Source organism: Saimiri boliviensis, chromosome 6 (genome assembly GCF_048565385.1).
Source record: "Saimiri boliviensis isolate mSaiBol1 chromosome 6, mSaiBol1.pri, whole genome shotgun sequence".
Taxonomy (NCBI): domain Eukaryota; kingdom Metazoa; phylum Chordata; class Mammalia; order Primates; family Cebidae; genus Saimiri; species Saimiri boliviensis.
The window spans coordinates 24,250,387-24,276,870 of NC_133454.1; the positions used below are offsets into that span (position 1 = coordinate 24,250,387).

At 40.9% G+C, this 26,484-nt stretch overlaps 1 protein-coding gene and 1 pseudogene across 4 annotated transcripts in view; both read left to right on the forward strand.

Moving 5' to 3' along the window:
* The window catches only part of PAK1 (p21 (RAC1) activated kinase 1), a 156,363-nt gene that overhangs the window by 63,410 nt on the left and 66,469 nt on the right, over positions 1-26,484 (forward strand). Inside the window, exons 1-2 of one of the 4 annotated variants that reach the window (XM_010330809.3) lie at positions 6,144-6,382; positions 24,679-24,889. In XM_010330809.3, coding sequence (XP_010329111.1) covers positions 24,700-24,889 — 190 coding nt within the window. In that variant the 5' untranslated portion in view covers positions 6,144-6,382; positions 24,679-24,699. Of the gene's footprint in view, positions 1-6,143; positions 6,383-24,678; positions 24,890-26,484 lie in introns of those variants that run through there. The other 3 variants (XM_003942964.4, XM_039462227.2, XM_039462228.2) reach the window with 3 other exon arrangements.
* LOC141584805 (small nuclear ribonucleoprotein Sm D2 pseudogene) lies at positions 6,389-20,221 on the forward strand (annotated as a pseudogene).

Consider the following 26,484-nt stretch of genomic DNA (forward strand, 5'->3'; position numbering starts at 1 on the left):
GCAGTTCTGATCCTGTGAGGCTAAAATATATGTTTGTGTGTTAATTTTTTTTTTTTTTGAGATGGAGTTTCGTTCTTGTTACCCAGGCTGGAGTGCAATGGCGCGATCTCGGCTCACCGCAACCTCTGCCTCCTGGGCTCAGGCAATTCTCCTGCTTCAGCCTCCCGAGTAGCTGGGATTACAGGCACGTGCCACCATGCCCAGCTAACTTTTTATATTCTTTAGTAGAGACGGGGTTTCACCATGTTGACCAGGATGGTCTCGATCTCTCACCCTCGTGATCCACCCGCCTTGGCCTCCCAAAGTGCTGGAATTACAGGCATGAGCCACCGCGCCCGGCCTGTGTGTCAGTTTTTAACAAAAAGTTTAAAATGTAAAAAAATAAAAATAATGGATTCAGTGGCTCACACCTGTAATGCTAGCATTTTGGTAGGCCAAGACAAGCAAATAGCTTGAGCTCAGGAATTGGAGACTAGCCTGGACAACATCGTGAAACCTCATCTCTACTAAAAATAGAAAAATTAGCTGGGCATGTCTGTATGCCTGTAATTCCAGCTACTGGGAAGGCTGAGGCAGGAGAATCGCTTCAATCTAGAAGGTGGAGGTTGCAGTGAGCCGAGATCACACCACTGTATTCCTGCCTGGGTGATGGAGTGAGACTCTGTCTCAAATAATAATAATAATGTTTAGCTGGGCGTGGTGGCTCAAGCCTGTAATCCCAGCACTTTGAGAGGCCGAGGCGGGTGGATCACGAGGTCGAGAGATCGAGACCATCCTGGTCAACATGGTGAAACCCCGTCTCTACTAAAAATACAAAAAATTAGCTGGGCATGGTGGCACGTGCCTGTAATCCCAGCTACTCAGGAGGCTGAGGCAGGAGAATTGCCTGAACCCAGGAGGCGGAGGTTGTGGTGAGCCGAGATCGCGCCATTGCACTCCAGCCTGGGTAACAAGAGCGAAAACTCTGTCTCAAAAAAAAAAAATAAAATAAAAAAATAAAAAAAAATAATGTTTTAAGAATACAAAAAAGCGTATAGAATAAAGCTATAAAGAAAATATTTTGTACAGCTGTACAGTGTGCTTGTGTCTTTAGCCAAGTGTTACTACAATAGAGTCAAAATGTGTTTTTTAAAAGTTAAAAGTTTATGAAGTAAAAATTTACAGGATGCTAAGGTTAATTTATTGAAGAAAGAAAAAAATTTTAAATAAGTTTAGTGCAGCCTAAATATATACTGTCTATAAAGTCTACAGTAGTGTACAATAATGTCCTAGGCCTTCCCATTCACTTACCACTCACTCACTGACTCACCCAGAGACACTTCCAGTCCTGCAAGTTCCATTGATGGTAAATGCCCTTTACAGATGCACTTTAAAAAAAAAAATCTTTTATGGCACATTTTTACTGTACTTTTTCTATGTTTATGTAGGTTTAGATACACAAGTAGTATTGTGTTACAGTTGCCTAGTATTCAATACAGTAACATGCTGTACAGATTTGTAGTCTCAGAAAGTAGGCTAGACCATATAGCCTAGTATTATAGTAGGCTGTATCATCTAGGTTTGTTTGTGAAAACTCTGTGATGTTCACATAACAATGAAATCACGTAATGACACATTTCTCAGAATGTATGCCTGTCATTAAGTGACACATAACTGTATTTAGCTTTCTAAGAAACTCCTAAATTGTCTTTCAAAGTGGTTGTACTATTTTGCATTCCCACCAGTAATGAACAAGAGTTCCTGTTGCTGCACATCCTTATCACCATTTGATGTTATCAGTGCTTTGGATTTTAGCCATTCTAATAGATGTGTAGTAATATCTCATTGTTTTAATTTGCAATTCTCTAATGATATAAGATGCTGAGCATCTTTTCATATGCTTATTTGTCATGTGTATATCTTCCTTGGTGAGGTGTCTATTCAGATCTTTTGCCCTGTTTTTTCTTTCTTTTTTTTCTCTTCGTGTTGTCATTGTTTTTTGAGACAGAGTCTCCCTCTGTTGCCCAGGCTGGAGTGCAGTGGCGCAATCTCAGCTCACTGCAACTTTCACCTCCTGGGTTCAAGTGATTCTCCTGCCTCAGTCTCCTGAGTAGCTAGGATTACAGGCATACATCACCATGCCTGGCTATGTTTTGTATTTTTAGTAGAGAAGAGATTTTACCATGTTGGCCAGGATGGTCTCAATCTCCTGACCTTGTGATCTACCTGCCTCAGCTTCCCTAAGTGCTGGGATTACAGGCATGAGCCACCACACCCGGCCCTATTATCGAATTTTAAGAGTTCTATGTATATTTTGATATAAGCCTTTTATTAGATGTGGCTTCTTTCTTCATTCTCTTAACACTGTCTTTTGCATAATAGAAGTTTTCAATTTCAGTCAAGTCTAACATGTCAATTTTTTCTGGCATGGATCTTGCTTTTGGGGCTGTACCTAAAAAAGTCATTGCCAAACCATCTAGATTTTCCCCTACATTATATTTTAGACATTTTGCAAATGCAATGATCTGTGATCCATTTTGAGTTAATTTTTGTGAAAAGCATGAAGTCTGTGTCTAGCTTCATTTTTTTTGGGGATGTGGATGTCTAGTTATAGCACAATTGAAAAGACTGTCCTTTCTTCGTTGCATTTCCTTTTCTCTTTGACAGTCAGCTGACCACATTTGTGTGGGTCTGTTTTGGGCTATTTACTTCAATTCCAGTGATCTATTTATCTGTTTTTTCACCAATGCCACATTGTCATTATCACTGTAGCTTTATAAGTCAGTCTTCCAATAGATAACAGTATAGTTATATCTATAAAAATATATTGCCTAGGTCACATCCCACACTAATCGACTCAGAATCTCTGCTGCGACTCTAGTATATTTACGTATATTTAAAGCTTTCCAGGTTATTCTGGTGGACAGGGAGAATTGAAAACCACCATTCTAAATCATAAAATCATTAACTCCTTGAAGATGTGGTTCTGTTCACTGATGTGTCTATACCCAGTGACTTGCACAAGATGCTTAAATAGTTGTTGAATGAACAAATGACTTAAAGAACTGGGAGTATTTATCTTTCATATATATGTATGTATTTCAGCATACATAGTTGAAAGCCTTTAATGTGACTTGCCCTGGAGGATGTTGCTCCTGGAGCAGAACTGGACATTTACAGAGAGGTACCTGGCTGAATGTGAGGAAACACTGCCTCGTAGTGCTAGTGGAAAGTGAGCTGCTTGTTCCTGCATATATTTCAGAAAAGCCTGGAAGACCATCTATAAGAGGATGCTACATGGGGTGGGAAGTTGAGTAAGATAAGATGCTATGATTATTGATTATTAGTTTGAAAAGCTGTGTCTAAGACAGAGGACTACTTCTGGCTCTCATTCACCCTGTGTAAATTGGGATGAAGGACAGGGTGTGGGGTTAAAAAAAAATCTTAAAACGACTTTGAAGCTGAATTCTCAGACTACAGCAAGTCTTCCGGTCTCTATTACTGACCAATTCTTTTCCTTTCCTTTCCTTTTCTTTCTTTCCCTCCTTCATTCTCTTCTTCTTCCTTCTTTCTTTCTCTCCTTCCTTTCCTTTTTTCTCTCTTTCTTCTTCCTTCCTTCCTTCCTTTCCTCCCTCCCTCCTTCCCTCCCTCTCTCCTTTGGAGATGAGTTTCGCTCTTGTTACCCAGGCTGGAGTGCAATGGTGCAATCTTGGCCCACCACAACCTCCACCTCCTGGGTTCAAGCAATTCCCCTGCCTCAGCCTCCTGAGTAGCTGGGATTACAGGCGCGCACCAGCATGCCCAGCTAATTTTTGTATTTTTAGTAGAGATGGAGTTTCACCATGTTGACCAGGATGGTCTCGATCTCTTGACCTTGTGATCCACCCGCCTCGGCCTCCCAAAGTGCTGGGATTATAGGCGTGCGCCACTGCACCCAGCATTTTTTTTTTTTTTTTTTAAATGGAGTTTCACTCTTGTTACCCAGGCTGGAGTGCAGTGGTGTGATCTCGGCTCACGGCAACCTCTGCCTCCCAGCTTCAAGGGATTCTCCTGCCTCAGCCTCCTGAGTAGCTGGGATTACAGGTGCCCACCACCACACTCAGCTAATTTTTTGTATTTTTAATAGAGATGGGGTTACACCACGTTGGCCAGGCTGGTCTTGAACTCCTGACTCCCAGTGATCCACCAGCTTGGCCTCCCAAAGTGGTGGGATTACAGGCTGAGTCACTGTGCCTGGCTGACCAAATTCATTCTTTAATGTGGGTATCCTCATTCTCTGTCTTTTCTGTCAAATTGGGGACTTCTGTTAGTTGGAACAGCATGAGTATTTAGGGCCTGGGAAGGGTGAATGATACTTAACAGGAGAAGCAGGTTCTCTCTTTCTTCATGGAGTTCTTTCCTTACACTCCCTGCAATTACACTAATTTAGGCACATTGAATGGAGATGTAGACATCTGTCAGGGAAAATGAATAAATACCATAAAGTTTCTCTCTAGCACACTTAATTCATTCTTCAGGCTTAATCCTGGTTACCTGCTCTTTGTTGGCAGTAGAAAGAGGGATACAGCAATTGATACAGAGATGACTAACGGTGGTCTCTTGTACATAGTATGGCAGAGAGAAATAAATAAGAGAAATAAATAAATAAGTAAACATTGGCTTAGAAGTTAGACCAGGGACAGGAGGGCTGAGCACTTACCAGATATGTGGCCTTGGGGAAGTCACTGACTTCTTTCACCCATTGTATTCTGTTTTCCACCAAGTTCTGCTGTTACTTCTTCTAAGTGTCTTTAGAAAATATGCTTGCTTTTTTTTATGTTATCTTACAATGTGTTAGTCTAAATCATTACCATTTTCTGTTGCCTCAATCTCTGAGAGAATTTATTAACTTGTTCTCTTATTTCCACTCCTACACCCTTTCTCCACTAAACAGCCAGTGATCTTTTAAAAAATGTAAGTTAAAGAGTTTGTCATTCTGCTTTCAAACCTTCCAGAGCCTTCCCACTGCTAAAACTTGTGACAAAAGCCTAACTCCTAATTATGACCCAAAAGAGACACCACATAATCTGACTTCTGTCATGTCTCTTAAGAGCAGGGTTTGGGAAGGGGAGAAGTGAGGTAATACTACCTCCTAGGGAGCATTTGCAAAGGTGTGAAGGTGTGTTTTATTGTTTCAGTAATTGGGAGGCACTACTAGAGGCACTACTAGTCTGGGCCATGTTGGTTTCTATAATGTGTTCAGCTCGGGTTCCTTCACAATGCCTGATACACAATAGTTGGTTAAAAAATACTTATTGTATGAGCCCACATTTTCCCTGGACCTCTGTTTTGACATATATGAATTGGTATAGTGCCTACGTCATAAGGTTGTTTTGAGAGATATATAGAATTTATATAGTACCTGGTACACAATAGTTCTTAATAAATGATAGCAGTGGCCAGGTGTGGTAGCTCACACCTGTAGTCCATAGTGTGGGAGGCTGAGGCAGGGGGATTGCTTGAGAACAGAAGTTTGAGACCAGCCTGGGCAACATGGCAGACCCTATCTGTACGAAAAATACAAAAATAACCGGATATGGTGGTGGGCACCTGTAGTCCCAGCTACTTGGGAGGCTGAGGCAGGAGGATCATCTGAGCCCAGGGAGGTCGAGGCTGCAGTGAGCCAAGATCCAGCCACTGCACTCGAGCCTGGGTACACAGCAAGACTCTGTCTCAAAATGATGATGATGATGATGATGTAGCAGCTGCTGAGCTTTCATTGCTTAGAAGCAGCTACAAGGGCCCACCTAGCTCTTCCTGGAGCATTAGAATTAGAACCTGGCACGTTGGGGGAGGGAGGAAGTGTATCTCTCTCTGAGGCCTAATCTGAATCCTAGGTCTGACTTGAATCCTAGAAGAGACTCCTCTATACTCAGCTGCAGAAACTAAAGCACAGAGGAGCACTGGTTGCATTCCTTGACTCTGGAGCTCACGCAGGACTCTGTCAAGCCCTGGAAAACCTGGCTCTGGAGAGAAATTACCTCTTGCTGGAGACTGGGTGTGGGAAGCTAGCCCTCTCCCCGCCCTTAGCGCTGCTTTGCAGAAAAGGAGAAGCGCGCGGCTTCCTCCCGCCTCCTTCCCTCCTTTCTTCCCCCGCCCCTTCTGTTTCACCAACCCCGACGCAGCGCCTTCGCTGCCGCCCTGCGAGGGCGCGAGCGTGCTGCACCTCGGGAGCTGGCGGCTGAGCTGCCAGGAGCCCGGAGCAGCCCAGCCCAGCCCAGCCCAGCCCAGCCCAGCCCAGCCGAATCGAGCGGAGCGGAGCCGTTGGAGTCCGGGCCTTGCGGGAACCCGGCTGGGCAGGGAGAGGTGCGGCTCTGCGACAGAAACAATCGCCAGAGATGCCGGGGCCAGCCTTCCCCACCAGGTAATGCTGGCCCTGCGTGGGCTTGCGTAGCTGGGCCAGGTTCTGGGGGAATCTCCGCCGGACTTCGGAGAGTGGGGACACGGACTTCAGTAGATTTTGAGGGGTATCTTACTTTCCTCTTACCTTCAGGGACCCTAAATGAGAGAAGGGGCTGAGGGCGTGGAACCTTTAGATGAGCCCACCCAGAGCTAGGCCTGCACTGGAATCGGAGCTCTGCTCAGGGAAGGGTGTGAAGGGGAAGCTGCGCCTTTGGGGAACTGCTCTGCCTCAGGAACTCTGCTCCTTTGCAAGCCCGCTTCTGCTTGGTGGCCAAGGTGATGTTTTCCTCTGTCTTGGCTTAGCTGCTGGCCTGCTGGGATTGTGGGGCTTTTCTCTGTTAAGAGGTTGAGTGAACTGGGAGACAGGCGACCTGGGAGGACTGATCCTATTCGGACCACCCCTTCAGTTGCCTTATCTGTGCAGTGAAGGACTTGACATTGTTACTCCGGCTTTTCAGGCCTTCAGAACATGTTTTGGAAAGATGAGCTGGTTAAAAACGCTAAAATGGGCTGCAGAGATGTCCCCCTCAACCCTGTAGAAGAGAAGAGAACTTGGGAAATAGACCATCCGGTTTTCCAGCCAGCCTTTTGAATGGCATCTTGCTGGCTCTTCAGAGGCAAGGCAGAGACCGAGAATGCTAATGCTTAGTGTGGTGCGGAGGTGTGTTAAGTGTAGGGAGGTGGGGTTGGGAAGTAGAAGGTCAAGGTATGTTAATGGCTCTAAACTGGCCATTTTTTCTGTCCTTAGGTATAAAGTTGCTTGAAACTAGACTCTCTTCTCTGGAGCGCCTTCCTTATTCTGCTAAGTTAATGACAGACCTGGCTGTGGTACTATCTTAATCACTATAATTCCTTCCTTCTTTAGTATCTGGCACCAAGAAGCTCATGTCAGGCCTGATAATAACCTACTTTGATTATTCTGGACCTCCTTCCTCCCCCCAGTTTTTTTCATGGCTCTACGTCTTCTTCCTCTCCTCACTTTTCTATTTTCTCCTCCTGATGATTTTTCCTGCCTTAGCCCTGCCCCCTGCCTACCTTTTCTCCCAGCCGCTCTTCGCCCTTCCTCCTCCCCTCGTGCTTCCCCTTTCCTATTTCTCCCCCTCTTAGCCAGTCTTTCCTTCCTTCTCTCGGATCCTCCTCCTCTCGATTAGGCTGTCTTCTCTTTTCTTAAAATTTCTGGTTAAGCTTTCTCATTATTACTAGGTTACTGGTTTTTAGGGACCTTCTACTGTGTTGGTGAGGTCCAAACGTTGTTTTCTACCTGACTCACTTGGAGCTTTTACCTCCAAATTCTATCTTTCCCCAAGTACCCTTCTCTCTCCTTACTGCCTCTGTGCCTTGCCTTGGCCTGCCAACAAGCAATCCTTCCTCCTCCAGTTATTTCCCATCTTCTTTTCTGGTGGTGGTGGGGCAGCAGGTAGGCAGTAGGTAATAAGCAAGATGTGAAGTGCGGGGCTTGAGTGGGAGGAGAGCAAAAATGTCAGGTAGTGTTGGGCAGAGGTTCAAGTTCCCTTTAGTGAGATGAGTGACTGGGAGGAGCAGAGACTCTGGCAGCTGGGAGGTAGTGCTGATCTGGAGAAAAGGAGGTAGCCCAGGGAAGAAGAGGGAGGGTAGCAGAGAGGGGTTAGAGGGACAGGAGGAGGAGGAGGCCTGGGGGAGAAGACAGTGCTCTTTGAAAAAGAGGGTGGCCTGGACGAGATAGGGGTTATTTGGGGTCAGGGTGTGTGTAGAAAGAGAAAGATTATAGTCTGGGAAAGAGGACTATATAGGTTAATTATCTTCCCCTTTGATGACCGGCTTTTTGGACTGATTTCTACTCAGCAATTTTTTTGTTTAGTTAAAAAATTTGAAAGAATTTACCATGTTTATCATGTTTAAGTGTACAGTTCCCATTTTAATAAGGACATTTACATCCTTTTCTCCTTCTTCATTTTCACCACTCCGTTTCCCGGCCTTTGGTAACCACCAGTCTACTCTATCGTCATGAGATGCACTTTTTTACCTCCCATATATGAGTGAGAACACGTGATATTTGTCTTCCTGTACCTGACAAAATGGCCTCCAGTGTCATCTATGTTGCTGAAAATGACAGGATTTCATTCTTTTTTATGGCCAAATAATATTCCATTGTGTTATATATATATAATACACACACACACACACACACACACACACACATTTTCATTTTAGCTGTTATTAATAGTGCCACAGTATTCATGGGAGTGCGATATCTCCTTCATATATTGATTTCCTTTCTTTTAGTTATATACCCAATAGTGGAATTGCTGAATCATATGGTAGTTCTATTTTTAGTTTTTTAGGAACTTCCATACTGTTCTCCATAGTGGCTCTATTAATTCACATTTTCACCGACAGCATATGAGGATTCTTCTTTCTCTCCATCCTTTCCATCATCTATTATTGCCTATCTTTTTCTTTTTTTTTCAGACAGGGTCTTGCCCTGTTGCCCAGGCTGGAGTGCAGTGGCACAGTCATAGCCTCCTGAAGCTTTAACATCCCAGGCTCAAGCAGTTCTCCTACCTTAGCCTCTCAAGTAGTTGGGACTGCAGGCACATGCCAACATGCCTAGTTAATTAAAAAAAAATAATAATTTTTTTTCTTAGAGGTGTGGTCTCCCTATGTTGCCCAGGCTGGTCATGAATTCCTGGGCTCAAGTGATCTGCCTGCCTTGGCCTCCCAAAGTGTTGGGATTACAGGCGTGAGCCACCATGCCCAGCCTCTGCCTGTCTTTTTGATACAAGCCATTTTTACTGGAGTGAGATGATATCACATTGTGGTTTTGATTTGCATTTCTCTGATGGTTAGTGATGTTGAGCATTTTTTTCATGTGCCTGTTGGCTATTTGTACGTCTTGTTTTGAAAAATGTCCATTCATATCTCTTTGCCTGTTTTAAAATTGGGTTACTTGTTTTTTTGCTATTGTTTGAGCTTCTTATATATTCTGGTTATTAATCTTTGTCAGATGGATAGCCTACAAATATTTTCTCCCATTTTGTGGGTTGTCTCTTCACTTCGTTAATCAACAGAATTTTTGTGAGCAGTGCCCTTAAAGTGGGGGAATTAGAGGGCAAGCAGAGATGAGAATGACAAGGTTGTGGTTTTATTGGTACTCACTGTCTACACTAGAATGTGGAATGTATGTATGTACAAAAAGCTTTGACTATTGCATCCACCCATTATCAAATATCTCTGAACCATCTGTTCTAAGCTAGTTATGGTACTAGGTTCCTAGGGATACAAAAACTGAAATTGGACTCAGTTGCTGCCCTCAAATGCAGGTCAAGGAATATGGAAGCTCATGTGGTAAGTATTGTAGAAGGAAGCACAAGGGGCTGTGATCATGCAGAAGGCAGTTTTGATTTAGCAGGACAGAGCTGGGACCTCAACTTAAGTTTTCCCTAAAGGTGACATCTGTTCTCTTATCCTCTGTTATCTCCTGAGTTTGTGTGTACGTACGGTATACAAAAGAGTTTTCCTATATCTTCTTTTCTGCCTACTTTTGGGGCTAGACTGGAGGTACTACTGACAGGAAAAAAAGAACAATCCCATGTGGTAGGTCTCTGTGCCATGGCCAAACAAACACTCATTACCTTGGAAGGGAAAAGGCTTCTTCCCTGTTAACTTCTGGCTTGAGGCCACTTGGGTGACTATGTGCTGAGCTCCCTCTATGAGTCATTTGATCTCTTCCTTCCCTTCTTCCCCGCTCCATTTTCTTAAATTCACTTTCTGGCAGGCTGTAGAGTTCAGAGATCAGATGCAGCTAGGCTAGGCATTTTTACTTCCACTGGCCTCTGTAGGATAGGGATTTAATGCCTCATAGGGTTGGTGAGGAGCAGATGAAATAATGAATGTGTGAAAATGCTTTGTAAAATGCTATATAGATGTTATTGTGGTTGTTCCCGAATGCATTTTCAAGCTGTGAAAAAATGCTCAGATGCTATAGCCTGAAAGCCTAGGGTTGCCACTGACAGGCAAGAGTAGGCACCCAATATAGACACCGAGATTTACTAGACCCTTTCTCTGCCCTCAAAAAACTCACAGACTAATGGAAGAGGATTGAGCCTCAATCCTCAGTGAGTAATGGAAAAGGAGTGGGGTAGATAGGGCTTTAGGGACTAGTGATTGAGCTTCATGGTCAGAGACCACGAAGTATGTGCCTTATTTAAGGTCAAACAGACAGTAGGTGGCAATTATAAAAGATACTTTAATGACTTATGATGTAACAAAAAAAAACGGGAGGGAGCACTTAAAAGTAGATTGGCTTCAGTTCAAATTCTGGTTCTACCACTTAACTGTTTACCTGATTTTTAATCTTTTTAAGCTTCATATATAAAAATGGCAGATATTTATACCTGCTTTGAGGGGTTATTATAAAGCTTAAAAATAATCATATAAAAAAGAAAAATAATTATATAGTAGGCACTTACTAGCTATACTTACTCCACAAGTCCCCTGACTCCTAAGGCCCTCTCTTCTGGATTCATGCAGCACCTGTATCTTTCCTATCACCACCCAGTAATGGCACTTATCATTTTGTATTGTTATCGTGGTTAATATCTGCCTTTCCCAGTAGTCTGTAAGACTTTTGAGGGCAGAGACAGGGTCTAGTAAATTGCTGTCGATACTGGGTGTCTGCTCTTTTATTTCCTTTGAAACAGGGTCTCACTCTGTTGCCCAGCCTGGAGTGTAGTGGCATAGTCTCAGCTGAGTTACTTAAGCCTTGTCCTTTTGGTTCAAGCAATCCACCCACCTCAGCCTCCAGAGTAGCTGGGACTACCGGTGGTGTGTGCCACTACACCTGGCTAGCTTTTGTGTTTTTTGTAGAGACAGGGTTTTACCTCATTGCCTAGGCTGGTCTCAAACTTCTGAGCTCAGTTGATGCACCCACCTCAGCCTCCCAGAGTACTGGGATTACAGGTGCACCTGGCCCTGAGTGTGTACTCTTGCCAAGTCCTATTTAGTTGCCAAGTATACATTGGTAAGTCTGCTGTGCTTACCAGTGTATACTTAGCAACTAAATAGGACTTGGCAAGAGTAAACACTTTTACAAAGCATATTATTGCTCCTTTACAAAGCTTATCATTTATTAAGGAAGATGTATAAGTAAACAGATATAAGTACAACTCATGATGATGCTGTGAAAACCAGGAGTTCCATTTGGTTTTGTTAGATTTGAGATACTGATGAGAAACACAAGTGGAGTTGTCTAATAGATAGTTTTTAGGCTGAAAGAGAGCTGTTTGGTCTATAGACCAAAAGTTGGACATCATCAATATATTAATAATACGTAAAGCCATGAGAATGGAGGAAATAAACTTGGGGAAAGTGTAGTGTATCAGTAAGGAAGATTCCGAGCAAGGAAGGTTCCAAGCCTTGGATGTGTGGATGGTCGCTGGAGAAGGAGGGTTCTGCAAAGGAGACAGTAACAGACAGAAAGATAGAAGGAAAACCAAGTGAGTGTTCTTCCCTAGAAGCCAAGAAAGTAGAGTATTTGAAAGAGAAGAGAGGTCAATGACATTGAATGCTGCAAAGATACTGAGTGAGGTGAGGACAGAAAAATGAGCTTTTGATTTGGCAAAATGGGAATAACTGATAATTGACAAGACTGCTTTTGATGAAATGGTGGATTGTTAGTCGGCAAACCGAAGGGGAGGAAGTGGAGATAGTTTAAGTAGACAGTTCTTTTGAAAAGTTTTGCTACAAAAGGGAGCAGAGAAATAAGTGGTGTTTAGAGGAAGATGTGGGTGTCAAGGGTGTGTGTGTGTGTGTGTGTGTGTGTGTGTGTGTGTGTATATATATGTCTGTCTCTCTGTCTTTGAATAGGAGACACCAAAGCTTGTTTATATTCACCCAGTATTTCTCAGATTAGTCCAGAAATTTAAATATCATCTTAATTTTTCCTTTTTTATTACATGCTATATCTAGTCTTTAAACCATTTGATTCTACCTTCAAAATGTATCTGTCTTTGACTTACTTCTCTCTCCCTATTGCCAGTCACCTGAGCCACCATTAGTTCTCACCTGGATTATTGTAATAACTCTCTAATGGTCTCTCCACTTCTGCATTGTTTCCTTGCCACCTCTTCTCCTCTGCTGCTAGAGCGGTCTGTTTAAAAACATAGATGAGTGCTCAGAACCCTTCAATGTCTTCCCACACTTGCTGCAAAAGCCAAATTGTGGCCTATAAAGTTCTGCACAGTCTGATCTCTGGCTACATCTCTGATCTCAGTCTGTTACCACCTTTCTCTTTGTTTACTCAACTTTAGTCTTGCCAATCTTTCTGCTGTTCTATATGCCCAGTATATTCTCATCTAAGACATTTGTACTTGTTGCTCCCTCTGCTTAAAATGCTCTTCCAGATATTACTGTGATTTGCTGTCTCATTTAATTGAGGTCTTAAGTAACCGTTTCTCAGAGAAGGCTGTCTTGATTATCTTCTCTTATGTACCATCCCCCATGTCCCTCCCCCGACTTGATCGTGTGTGTTTATTTGCTTATTTCTCTGTCTGCTTCTCTTCCTAGACCATAAACTCTGTGAGAACAGGGCCTTTCTTATTTAACTAGATTAGTATTGGCACATTGTAGATACTCAATAAATGTTTGTTGAGGGACTGAATATATCTAACAGAGAGGGAGAAAGGTTGGCATAGCTGAAAGAGGAGATTATTCCAGATGAGGAATGAAGGAATACAGGGATGAGAGAGAATTGGCTTTGGATGAGAGGAAGAACACCTCCTTCATTGTAACTGGAAGGGAGAAGGAGAGCATAGATGAAGATACAGGGAGGCACATAGATTTGGGGGTAGGAAGATATAGTTCTTCTGCCAAGATTTCTGTTTTCTCATTGAAAGTAAGCTCAATTGCTGAAGGGAAGGGTTAGTGGGAAATCCAATTGAATTCCCATTTGAGGTAAGATAATCATATTTAGGAAAAGTGTCTTAGTCTATTTTGGGTTGCTATGATAGAATACCACAGACTAGGTAATTTCTAAAGAAAAGAAATGTATTTCTTCCAGTTCTAGAGGCTAAGAAGTCCAAAGTACCTGCATTTGGTGAGGGCCTTCTTGCTGTGTCATTCCATGGTGGAAGGTAGAAGGGCAAGAGAGCAAGAGTAACAAGGGAAGGGGGCTGAACTCATCCTTTTTGGTCAGGAACCCACTCTCTTCATAACTAATCCACTCCTATGATAATGACATTAATCTATTCATGAGGCCAGAATCCACATGACCTAATCACCTTTTAACGATCTCACCTCTCTCACTTGCAGTAAGGATTAAGTTTCCAATACTTGAACTTTGGGGGACACATTCAAACCAAAGCAGAAGGTAATTATAACTTTCAAGTGAAAGCAGTTAACTGGATTTTGTAATATTCTCTCAGACATTTGGCTGCTTCAGTCTGATGACAGTTGGGAGAAAGTTGAGTTCAATTATCCCAGAGTTGGGATTTTGCCAGTTAAATTTTGGAAGGGCAAGGGGTTGGTGGTTTTTGATGTTTGAGTAATTTTGACGGGCTATGATTAGATAAAGAGGAAAAAAAGGCAGAGGACTGCTGGATAGTTTATAGGAGCTCAAATTGAAGTCAAAGAATTATAGTGGAAATTCTTGAGCAAGTGAGCTGCATGGTTGTATTTGGAGTATATATGCTTTATTCTAGATATTGGAATTGTTGCACATTTGGAGTATATATGCTTTATTCTAGATATTGGAATTGTTGCACATTTTGGTGATAAGGTCTTGGGTGTAATCATGAGAGTAATGGCTAATTTGGACTGGAGGTCAGAAAATGAAGTGGCCACCAGGGTGTTGACACGATCATTGTTGTGGCTGTTGAAGTCACCTAGAATGGTGACTAGAGGGATTCAGAAGAACACTGAACCAGGAGCTAAAGCCTTTCAGTGACCAGAAAGTGAGTAGCAGGCTGCAAAGACGTGTGATAGCAGGCAGTGGAAGCTACTCAAAGAAAAATAAAGGTTTTTACAAGAGGGAGAGAAATACATGGTTTGGAAATGGCACTGAAAATTAAAGGCAACACTGATAGATGGGTTGTGACAGGGAAAAAAGCCTTCAACTGAAAGGGCTTCTAGAGAAGCCTCTTCTGGGCATAACCAGGTTTCTTTTATGGTAAAGGAGCAAAGGAGTGTTAGCCAGTGGGAAATGAGAAGTTCCAGAGGGAATAGTAGAAGGGCTCCTGAGTCAGGATGGGGGAGGGAATTTGGTCAGGTTTGAGGGTTTACAGAAAAAATTGGAGATAAGAGTTTCATTTACTTCTGTCATGGATGACAGTGCAGGAAATCAGGACATGTTCAGGCAGAGATTGGCTGGAAGGTCAACCAAGAAGGAGACAGTACAATAGATTCCATTGTTTCCTGAGAGGTTGAAGGAGGTGGCCCCTTCGTTGTTCCTTCCAGCTCTCAGATTGTAAGGACCTCAACTTAAATCATTGCAGGTCATCCAATGGGAGGTTTGGAGGTTTGAAGGTGAAATTTGAATTTTTGCCTTAATTATCGGCAATAACTCAACTGGGGTTGCAGGTCAGGAATTTCCTAAGATGGTAGGCAGAGGATAAGACATATAATTATTGGTTTCTGGAAGTAACTCTAGTGACTGTAAGGGTGTTAGGAGTGAGGAAGTTGTGTAGGTGTGGATGGGGGTGGGAAGAGTTAGAGGTACAGAGCCAGCCTAAGAGAACTTCAGTCTCTCACTCTAAATTTCTCTGCCCTTTCCACTTCACTTTGCTGTCTCTCTTTCTATTCTAATTGTAGGAAGCCTCCAGGTATGGTCACTTGCTCATTCTGTCTCAAATTATGTAATTATTGTAGAAAGAGTATTTTCAAGAGAATAATCAGAAGCTAGTCATATTTTTGCCACTCTTTCATTTAGTGATCTTAGGTAAATTGCATACACCTATAGGTTCCAGGTTCCCATAAAATAAAGATTTTTATTTTATAAAAATAAAACTGGCGGATTCTTCAGGATCCTTTTAGCTCCCTCTTTTTTTTTTTTTTTTCTAGCTAACCCAGGCTGCCTTAGTCAGTGAACTTTGGATAATTACCAGGTGTGTGCCAGCTCTGTACTGGGTCAGCTCTGGGGATATAGAGATTAAACAAACTCAGCTTTTTTCCCGTGAGTTATTCATGACTTAGTGAGGACAAGCATGGATTATGGTTGATATGATGAAATTTGGAAATTGTTGCATGGAAGTGCATATAAAATGCTGTTACATTTCAGGAATAGCAGTAGTGGGATCTGTTAAATTTTGGGGAGAGATAGAGGTGAGGGGCTTCTGTGATGATTTCATAGAGGAAGTAAGTCAGGTTGGGCCTTGAGGAATCAGTAGGAGTTTGCTTGGTAGACAAGTTGGGACATTTTAGGCAGAGAAAACAGCATAGGCAAAGGCAGGAACATGAAAGCATACTAAGCTGGAATGACATGTTTAGGGAATAGTAGAGACAAAACTAGAGAGATAGGTGGGGGAAGGGAACAAATATTTACTGAACATTTATTTTGTGTCAGGCAGCATGCTAGGTGCTTTTATATATGCTTGTTAATTCTCATGATAACTCTGTAAAGTAGGTGGTCTTATTTGTGTTTTACATAAAAGGAAACTGAGGATCAGAAAGTAAAGTAGCTTTCCTTAACAGCCCAGAAACAGCCAACGGTTTTCCTTCCCGCTGCTCTAGCAGTTGTTGCTAAACCAGAGCAAGTGGCCCAGGCTGCATAGTGGGAGTGTCTTTGACATGTTAGAAGGACATCCCTCAGCAAATTCAAGACTGCAGCATTCCAGTCCCCTGCCAAAGAAAACCTCCTGGCACAATTTAATTAAAGATCAGATTCTCATAACCAGGCATCGGGGGCATACAGTACTCCCCAGTTCTGGATAGAGTGTTGGTCATGCCAGTTGCAGCTGCTCTGGGCTGTTGGGACTAAGAAGTGCGATTAGTGTCTAGAACAGGTTTTATTTCTTCTTCTCGAGGTAATATTAGAGCTTATCTAGTCCATTCCTTTGCCTCTAGAGTCAACAGTGTAGTGTGGTATAGTGGTTCTATCACCACACAGACCTAATTTCAGGTGCCTGTCTGCTGCCCACTAGCTGTACGACTGAGTGACTGGCAGCATCTCTGAAACTATGCTCCTTCTGACTTGCTTACTGTTACATCTTCAGCATGAAGTGCATAGCTTGTCAAACATTAGGTAATATTTGCACAAATGAATAAGAAAAATGATACCAAATGGATTTCCAAGTTTTCTGTAAACTACGAAGTGTGATCTAATGTTAGTGATTATTTTAAAAAGCCCCAAATAATACTAAAATCCTAGTTGTAAAAATGGTTAGTCCTGGAGGTTTTCTGAGGAAACGGTTTCTTAGAATTTTAACAACTCTGTTAGGTAGTGTAGAGGACTCCCTTAAACTCCAGGTCTCATTGTGTGACTTAGACTAAGCACCAGAATTCATTTGTCTTCTCTGGTGCTTAATCCCATTTTGTGAACTCAAGGCATCACTGAGTCCTCACTGCACATGGGTAGCAGATGGTCTCCTCCTCCAGGAAATACCTCTTTTCTCACTGTTATCTCTCCACAGCCTTGTTTTTTATTTAAAAGCCCCGTCTTTTATTTTTAACACGAGGCATTTATTGCACAGTTCTAGAACTGCTTAGAATGGACCATTTTTCTGACTAGTGCTGTATATGATGCAGAACATAAAAGATCTGCTGTGATCTGCACTGTCCCACTTTTCCAGTCTCCCACTTTAGTCGTTTATGTTGCATTCAGCCACACTGTACTCTCACATTTATGTTATTCTGTGCTCTAGATGCATCACCTTTCTCCATGAAAATCACTCACTCATTTATTGTTTCTTTTCTTTGGACCAAGCACTATATACCAATGGCTGGACCTATCCCAGACCAATTAAATCAATGACTCTGGAAGTAGAGTTCAAGCATTAATGTTTTCCCTCTCAACATTTTATTAGGAAAAATTTCAAACATTGAAAGAACCTCATTGTGAGTACTTGTGTACCCACCACCAAGATTCTCCTACCATTAACATTTTCATATACTAACTTTATCATATCTATTATATATTGACATGTATATTATATCCCTATGTTCATTAATCTTATTTCTTAAAATGCATTTGAAAATGAATTGCAGATATTAATATACTTCTCCCTGAGTACTTCAGCACTGGTGTAAAACTTCAGCACCAGCGAGCTTTAAGCAGAAAGCTCACAGGGAATTCTAATAGCCTAGAGTTAAAGACCACTAGTCTGACCTTTTTGTTCTTTAAGCTGCTACTCTTACTACCACCTCTTTTCTGAAACTTCACTGATCATTCAGATACAATTTAACCTTTCTTTCCTTTGTGTTTGGACATTTTGCTCTTTGTATTGTTCTACAGCACTATTCACAATTGGCCTAGCGTTTTGGTTTTCTAGGTCCTGCCCCTTGCTAACTAGATGATGATAGTCTCTAGAGTCAAGTCGTATCTTATTCATTATCTATCTGTCTGTCTGTCTACCTACCTGTCTTCTTTCATCTATTCTTGGTTTCTAGCATACATAGCACCTTACATATAAAAGTTTATTGATTTTAACTGCACTTGAATGAAGAATCTGCAACTGCAGCAAAAGGTGTACATAACTTTCACATGTGTTTACTTACATATTCTGTATTTATATTTTTTTGATTGGAGGAATAAGAATTCATTTATCTTCTCTAGTATTTAGCTCATGGTAGACATTTAGTAAATGTCAGTCAAGTCCAGCCCAAATGTGCTAATATGTTTTTATATTTGCCATTTGCTAGATTTGACTGAACTAATCATAAATCAGAAGTAGCAGAACACAAAGGAGCTAGAATTACCTCAAGAACAGCATAGTTGGAAAACCCTTTGGCGGAGAGTTTAAAGATGAGGTCTGATTAAAAAAAAAAAAACAAACTAAAAATAGACCTACCATATGATCGAGCAGTCCCACTGCTGGGTATCTACCAACAAGAAAGATACCGAAGAGATATCTGCACTCCTGTTGGTTGCAGCACTATTCACAATAGCTAAGATTTGAAAGCGATCACAGTGTCCATTTACAGATGAAAGGATAAAGAAAATGTGGTACATATGCACAGTGGAGTACTATTCAGTCGCAAGAAAGAATGAGATCCTGTCATTTGCAACAACATGGATGGAACTGGAGATTATCATCTTAAGTGAAATAAGCCAGGGACAGAAAGACAAACATCACATGTTCTCACTTATTTGTGGGATCTAAAAATTGAAACAATTGAACATAGAAAATAGAAGGATGGTTACCAGTGGCTGGAAAGGGTAGTGGAGGCAGTGGGAAGGCAGGGATGGTTAATGGGTACAAAAAAATAGAATAAATAATACCTACTATTTGATAGCACAACAGGGTGACTATAATCAACAATAACTTGAACATTTAAAAATAACTAAAAGTTTAATTGGATTGTTTGTAACACAAAGGATAAATGCCTGAGGGGATGAATACCTTATTCTTCCTGATGTGATTATTTCACATTGCATTCCTGTGTCTCATGTACTCCATAAATAAATACACCTACTATGTACCCATAAAAAATTAAAAATTAAGGAAAGATTAGGTTTGAGTTTTGCTGGGAAGGATAATTAAAATTTCTGCCAGTTTAAAGAAAGTTCTATCTGTGAGATCTTAGGTGATTTTTTCTTATACTCTGGACTTCAGTATTCCTTCTGTAACATTAGGCAGTCAAGTTAGATGAAATCCAAGGTTGCCTCTGGTTTTGACGTCAGGCGCATCTTAAAATCTTTAACTTGGTTCTGTTTTATACCAGTGACTGTAGAATCCAAGGTAATGAGTAGAAAGAGGTAGTGGTTGGTGAGCACATTCCTTCCCTGAATCCCTGTCTACTTTGAATCAGTATGTAAAGTACCTTACACATAGTGGCTACTTGAAAAGTGTTTTCTTTACTTTCTTTCTACTGTAGCACTGTATCTTTATGCTTTTTATAGCATGCCTCAAAAGAGGCACAAATCACTTCCCCTCTTTGGTTGCCTCTTGACCAGTGTTAAGTCTAGAGACTACATAGTAAGAAATATCAAATTACAGGCCATAGATGATGGGACTTCTACAGGGGCAATGGCTTATAATGGCAGAGCCAGGACTTAAACCTGGGTCTCCTGACTTTATTTCCAACCATCTTTTAAAATATTGCCCTACCGAGCAACGCGAAGGAAACAGAAGTGAACTGAGAGCATAGTGACCAACATGAGCCTCCTTAACAAGCCCGAGAGCGAGATGACCCCACAGGAGCTGCAGAAGGGAGAGGAGGAGGAATTTAACACGGGTCCACTCTAGACAGAGCTCACTCATTCTGTCAAGAATAACACTCGAGCTCATCAACTACAGCAACAATAAGAAACTCCTGGGCCGCGTGAAGGTCTTCAACAGGCACTGCAACATGGTGCTGGAGAACTTGAAAGAGGTGTGCACTGAGGTACCCAAGAGCAGCAAGGGCAAGAAGTCCAGGCCAGTCAACAAAGACTGCTACATCTCCAAGTAGGTCCTGCGCGGGGACTTGGTCGGTTATCGTGGTCCTGCGGAACCCGCTCATCGCTGGCAAGTAGGGGCCTCCTATCCCTACCCATCGACAGAAATCACTCCCCTATCCTATGGAGACCGCTGCCGCTGGTGTTGAGAATAGTAAAGCTCTGTGGTTTTTTCTAAAAAATAATAATAATAATAATAAAATAAAATATTGCCCTACCTTTTGAAACCTCACAGTGCTCTTGCATTAATTATAGAGTCATTCAGTTGATTCATAATTAATACTTCAATATAATTAGTTGCTCATAAATTATTAGATTCCCTGAGCCTCTGGGGCATTGGTAAAATGTGATCACTCTGTCTTTCTCTCTGTCTGTTGTAGTCATTTGTTGTCCAGGATGAATAGAAGGGTGCTATCTGAGCTGTCATAATGGTTGGCCTCATGCCTAGCTTTATATTACAGCATGTTGGGTTTTCATTCTTCAAAAACTTTGGTTTACACAGACTATTAGAAGATTAAGGTATATTTGCTCTCCTTATTCAACAGTTGAGCATGTTTCTTATTTTGGATCTGTTCTCCTGTAAACAAAATTTAAAATGGTATAGGTTTAAAAATGTGCTAATTGTTATGGTGAGTGTAGATATACAAAGTGACTATTGAGGGGATCAATGAGTGTAAAAAGAGGAAAGAGAACCTATAGGAAAGGGCTGGTTGGAGGACTGCAGGAAAACTGGAAAGTAGTATAAAACCCTAAGTTAAGTAAGTTTAGAAGGAAGTAATTAAGAAAGCACAAAATTGTGTTCTGAGTACAGGTCAAGGTCGGTCCTGGAAATGTTTGGCACTGAGAAAATAGATTTGGGGGGTCTTGAAAGAGTATTTCAGGTATTTAAAATTCTGTCTGGGGAAGAGATAGTGGTCTTTTCTGAATAGCTGTAAGATATAGGATTTAGTACTAACGGAAGTAAGTTTTTTCTTTGTCTGTTCATTCATTTGTTTATTCAACAAATCTTTATTGATTACCTATTCTGTGCCAGGCCTAGTGTTGTGGATCGAGAAATACATAGGACATAAACTTTGAAGTGTTCATAGTCTTAAGTCTAGCAGGGGAGAGGGGTGAAAGGGAAAGCAAATCTGTAAACAGTTTACTGCAGTGCAGTGTAAGAGCTTATTATAAGTGATAAATCATTAACTGAGATGATCAAAGATAGAATAAGCAGTCTTTGGAGATTTTAGATTTCCTGTCCTTGCAACTTTTCAAGCATACTCTGGATGACCTAGGTTGGAATGTAGTAAAAGAATTCAAATTAGATTCCAACACATATTTTAGGTTTTAAGTAATAATGGAATCTCTTTGAAAGTGAAGGTTTACCACAGAATTCTCCAAACATAGTAAAAGGACTGAGAAATGGAGAAAAGCCTGTATCAGGAAGGTTGGCAAAAGCTTTCTTGGCATAATCATGGGCTGTGGGCCTGAAATGAAGTTACATTCAATGAAGCTGTTGGTTGAAGGATCTGTGCGGCAAGGAAGGGCTTGACTAGGGTATCGGGTGGCTGCAGGGAGTGTAATTTTGGAACTGGCAGCCTGGAGTGGGAAGGTACACTTGAGAACTGAGACGGTAAAAGTTCTCTTTGGAGAGCTGAGGGACTTGAGTTACAGCTGGGAGGGAAAACAAAGGTAAATCTGAGAAGTGAAACTGGAAGAAATGGATAAAAAGCACATCACTCACAGAGTTAATCTACATTAACAAGATTGTTTTTGCTTACTTGATTTCTTTTGTTTAAAAAGAGAAGGAGCAGTTGGTTTGCCAAAGGTGGGTCAGGATGAATTATGCAAAGAAGTGGAGTTTGGCTTTGATGGATGAGTAAAATTTTTATCTGTCAGGGAAGGGAGAAATCATTGACAGACAGGAAGCACGTTGGGGGGTGTGTGTGTCTATGTCTGTGTGTCTGCGTGTGTGTGTATAAATAAGTAAGAATACTTGGCAAGTAAGAGGAACAGATTTCTGAGGCGTGGTTTTAATTATGCTGTGCTAGGTGTAGTAACTTAGTTTTAAGGCAGGTAGATGTCACATAGTGACCTTGAATTTTATCTGTGTTAAACTTCCTAAAGGCAAGATATATATCGCTATGCAAAGTTAGATTAATTAAAATATTTGAGTTCACTGTGAGCTATATAGTATATAAAGCATTGTTGAATGGCAAAGATGACAAAATAGGGCCCACTATTTGAAGAATATTCTGGATACTAGGGAAGACATACCTGTAAACAATTAAAACAGCAATAATAAAAAGAATAACCTGGAAAGATACCATTGCTTTGGGAACATGGAGGAGGGGGCACCTAACTTCTTGAAGTGATGACACGTTTCCAGATGGGTTCATCAAATAGCAATTGAATTAAGTCTTGAAGGATGAGTGAATTCATAGTTGGAACACAGGGAAATTGGTATTCTAGGCGGAGGTATCAACATGCACAAAGGGGTAGAAGTGTAAAAGCTATGGGATATTTGAAGAAGTTAGAGAAGTTGGGTGTGGATAGAGTATAAGGGAAATTAGAGGGAGTGGTAGTGGTGGGAATGAGACTAATGGGTGAGTTTGATCAAATAACAGAGGGCTTCCAAAGGCAAGCCAAAAACTTCAGCTTTTATCCTGAGATGTCAATGAAGGGTTTTAAAAGTAGAAAAGTAGTATGTTTTAAGATTACTGACAGCCCCTGGATAAAGGATTAAGGAAAAAACTGGATGTGGGGGGAATCAGTTCTTTATTCATTAGAAATTGTTAAAAAAAAAAAAAACCTCCTATAGATTTTATTTATAGTATATAAGTAATTGATGTCTGAAGCAGTGGTATTAAAATCTGACTGGCAGTGGGATCACTAATTTTCCAAATACAGAATTTAGGCCTTAATTCAGGCATTCTGAATCAAAGTTTATGAGGGAAAACAGGATATCTATATTTTTGAAAGCTCTTGGTGATTATTGTGCTGGTTTTTTGAACCCATTGTTCACTAAAGCACTGTTGCGTTTAACTCCAAGGAGCTTATATTTTAAGTAGTCATGGTTAAATATATAATTTCTACTGTAGCATGGAACACTAATGAGAAATATTTTTAACTCTGGATATATTCATATCTATCCATTGTCAAGGACATTTATTTATTTAGTTATTTATTTTAAGATAATATATTTTCATTAAAACTATTATATGTGATAGGGAGTTCCCCCCGCCATCTTTTATTATTTATTTATTTAGAAACAGAGTCTCTGTCACTTAGGTTGGAGTACAGTGGTGCAATCTCAGCTCACTGTAGCCTCTGCCTCCCGAGTTCAGGTGATTCTCTTGCTTCAGCCTCCTAAGTAGCTAGGATTTTTACAGGCGCCTGCCACTATGCCTGGCTCATTTTTGTATTTTTAGTAGAGAGAGGATTTCACCGTGTTGGCCAGGCTGGTCTGAAACTACTGACCTCAAGTGATCCACCCGCCTTTGCCTCCCAAAGTGCTGGGATTACAGGTGTGAGCCACTATGCCCGGCCTATCCATCTTTTAGATTTTATTCCTTCTGTTTCTCAGAAGGACTGTAGAATTTGCCAGTAAATTCTACATGTATAGGGCAAGATGGTTATTGCATTGACTATTTTATATTTAGAAGAAGAAAACCAGGCACAGTGGCTCTTGCCTGTAATTCCAGCTGCTTGGGAGACTGAGGTGGGAGGATTGATTGAGACCTGGAGTTTGAGATGAGCCTGGCCAATATAGCGAGAATCCTGTCTCTAAAAAATTTTTTTAATTAGCTGGGTGTGGTAGTGCATGCCTTTAGTCCCAGCTACTCTGGAGGCTGAGGTGGGAGGATCTGTTGAGCCTTGGAGTTTGAGGTTGCAATGAGCTATCATTGCACCACTGCATTCCAGCCTGGGTGACAGAGCAAGAATCCCGTCTCTTTTTTAAAGAACAAGGTAGAATTTTAGAGGAGGGAGATACTGGAGAGATTATATAGTCTCAGGGGTCAACAAACTTGTTATAAAGGGCAAGATAGTAAATATTTTAAGTTTGTGGACATGCAGTCTCTGTTGCAGCTACTAAACTCTGCCAGTGTCCGATTAAAAAAAAAAAAGCTATAAACAATTCATAAATGAATGGGTGAAGCTGTGTTCCAACAAAACTGTTTACAAAAACAGCAGCTTTGCTGACTCTTGATACAGTCCATTCCTAAGAGGGGAAGTGTAAGTTGTCTAAGGTTATAAAATTAGAGGTTGGCAGAGAATTCACTATGTGGAATGTGGTTAGCAGTTTTATTTAATCTTCACATAGGTGAATAAATGAAACCTAAGACGTTAAAGAATTTCTCTAAAGTTAGTAGGCGGTACTGGGATTCACACTTAGTTTTTGCTAGGCCAAATTTCTGCTTTCAGCTACATCATGGTGGTTTTCCATGCTCTTCAATGTCTCAGAATGGGAATGCAGAGAAAAGCAAGATATTGTGATTTTTCAGCAGTGCTTGGCACATAGTAGGCATTTATGCATTAGTAAGTGTTATTGACTGAATAGGTTAGCAGTATCATGGTATGCAGTGGAAGGCTTGAGCTGGGCCCTGAAGGAAGGGCTGTATAATCTGGATTCTTTGCATTTTTTTTTAACATATATTTCCTTTTGGTTAAAAATAATAAGAGAGTTATATTGTTATTTCTGATTCTAGTAGCTGCTGCTGGTGGTGACAATGTCAAATAACGGCCTAGACATTCAAGACAAACCCCCAGCCCCTCCGATGAGAAATACCAGCACCATGATTGGAGCCGGCAGCAAAGATGCTGGAACCCTAAACCATGGTTCTAAACCTCTGCCTCCAAACCCAGAAGAGAAGAAAAAGAAGGACCGATTTTACAGATCCATCTTACCTGGAGATAAAAGTACAGTATTTGATTTCTTCTCATCATTTGTATGCTTTAAAAAAATTATTTTGAGTTACCTGGATAAAAGATCTATCATCTTTGACTTAATTTTCCTTTAGTGCTTTTTATTCTAGTTAAATATTTTCCTTTCTTCCTAAAGTGGCTGAAGCCAAATGGAAAATAAACCTATTTTTATACTCTATTAACTATATCTGAGCAAAATTATAAGAGAATAATTATGCTCCTGCCAGATTTGGGACAATTTGAAGTGATTTATTTATTTACTTTTTAAGTTCATAAACTGTTTATGAAGTCACAAAATGTAAGAAAAATTGAAATGTCTTTATTTGGAATTTTTTTACCCCACAATTAGTTTCAATTGGAAATGTTTTCTTTCCAAAACCTTGATTGCCTTTTCTTTATTCTGATTTCGTAGTCCCACTTCCAGGTTCGGGGACTGTGTATCAATAAGAATGGCAAGTAACAGCTGAGAAAAAGATGCAGAGATAACTAGGATTCAGCATGAGTTTACTATGAATAAATTATACTGGGCAGGCTTATTTCCTTTTTATTGATAAAACCTCTATTAATAGAAGAGTAATCAGGATTTTAACAGTGTGTATGAAAAGGTCACCAAGATCCTTGTGGACAAGGTTGTAAAATAAAGGTTTTTGGTGTCCACAACAAAAGATGTCTTTTGTTTGATACCAAAAATGTTGATTTAAGTGGCTGTTGCTCTGGTAAAGTTCTCTGTATATTTGCTGGGCCCTGTTCTTATGGCATGCTAAAGATACTGGCTTTCTGTGTGTAAGTAGTTTTCATGAGCTTATAATTTAGATGGAGCTGAGTCACCACTTACCAGCTTTGTGATCTTAGGCATTTCAGTTAACTGCTTTGACCTTTAGTTTCCTATCTTTAAAACTGAGATATTAGCTCACAGAGTTGTTGTGAAGACTACATACAAAGTTCCTAATAGAGTACTTCCTACACAGAAGGTACTTAAATGTTAGTTCTCTCTTTACTCCTTTGTTGATGAATAGAAGCTGGGAGGCATAGCTAGTAGACTATATGGTAAAATCTGAACTTAGACACGTTTTTTATATATAAGCTTGCCATAGTAGAGCAGATACAACTAGCACAATGGTGAACTGCAGAAAATATCTCATGCCTAACTACAGATCAGGGGAGATGGTAGATGGTAGTGTCATTAGCCAAATAGAGAACACAGAAAGAAGGAATGAATTAGAAGTGTTGGTGATTGGAGAGCAGGGAAGATGATGATTTTGAACACATTGCATTTCTGGTGTCTTTATATAGATACGTCTTATAAGCAGATCTCCTATATAGTAAATGTTTGTTGTATAAGTAAAATGAAAAATATTAAGGACTTTTAATGAGTACATTGGGCTTGTATCTTTATGTGTATAAGTCCTATTCTGCTTTCCTTGTGGATTTGTGAGATTGGATAGAAAAGAAGGCCAGGCACAGTGGCTCATGTCTGTAATCCCAACATTTTGGGAGGGTGAGGTGGGAAGCTCACTTGAGCTCAGGAGTTTGAGACCAGCCTGGGCAACATAGCAAGATGTTGTCTCTACTTTAAAAAAAAAAAAAAA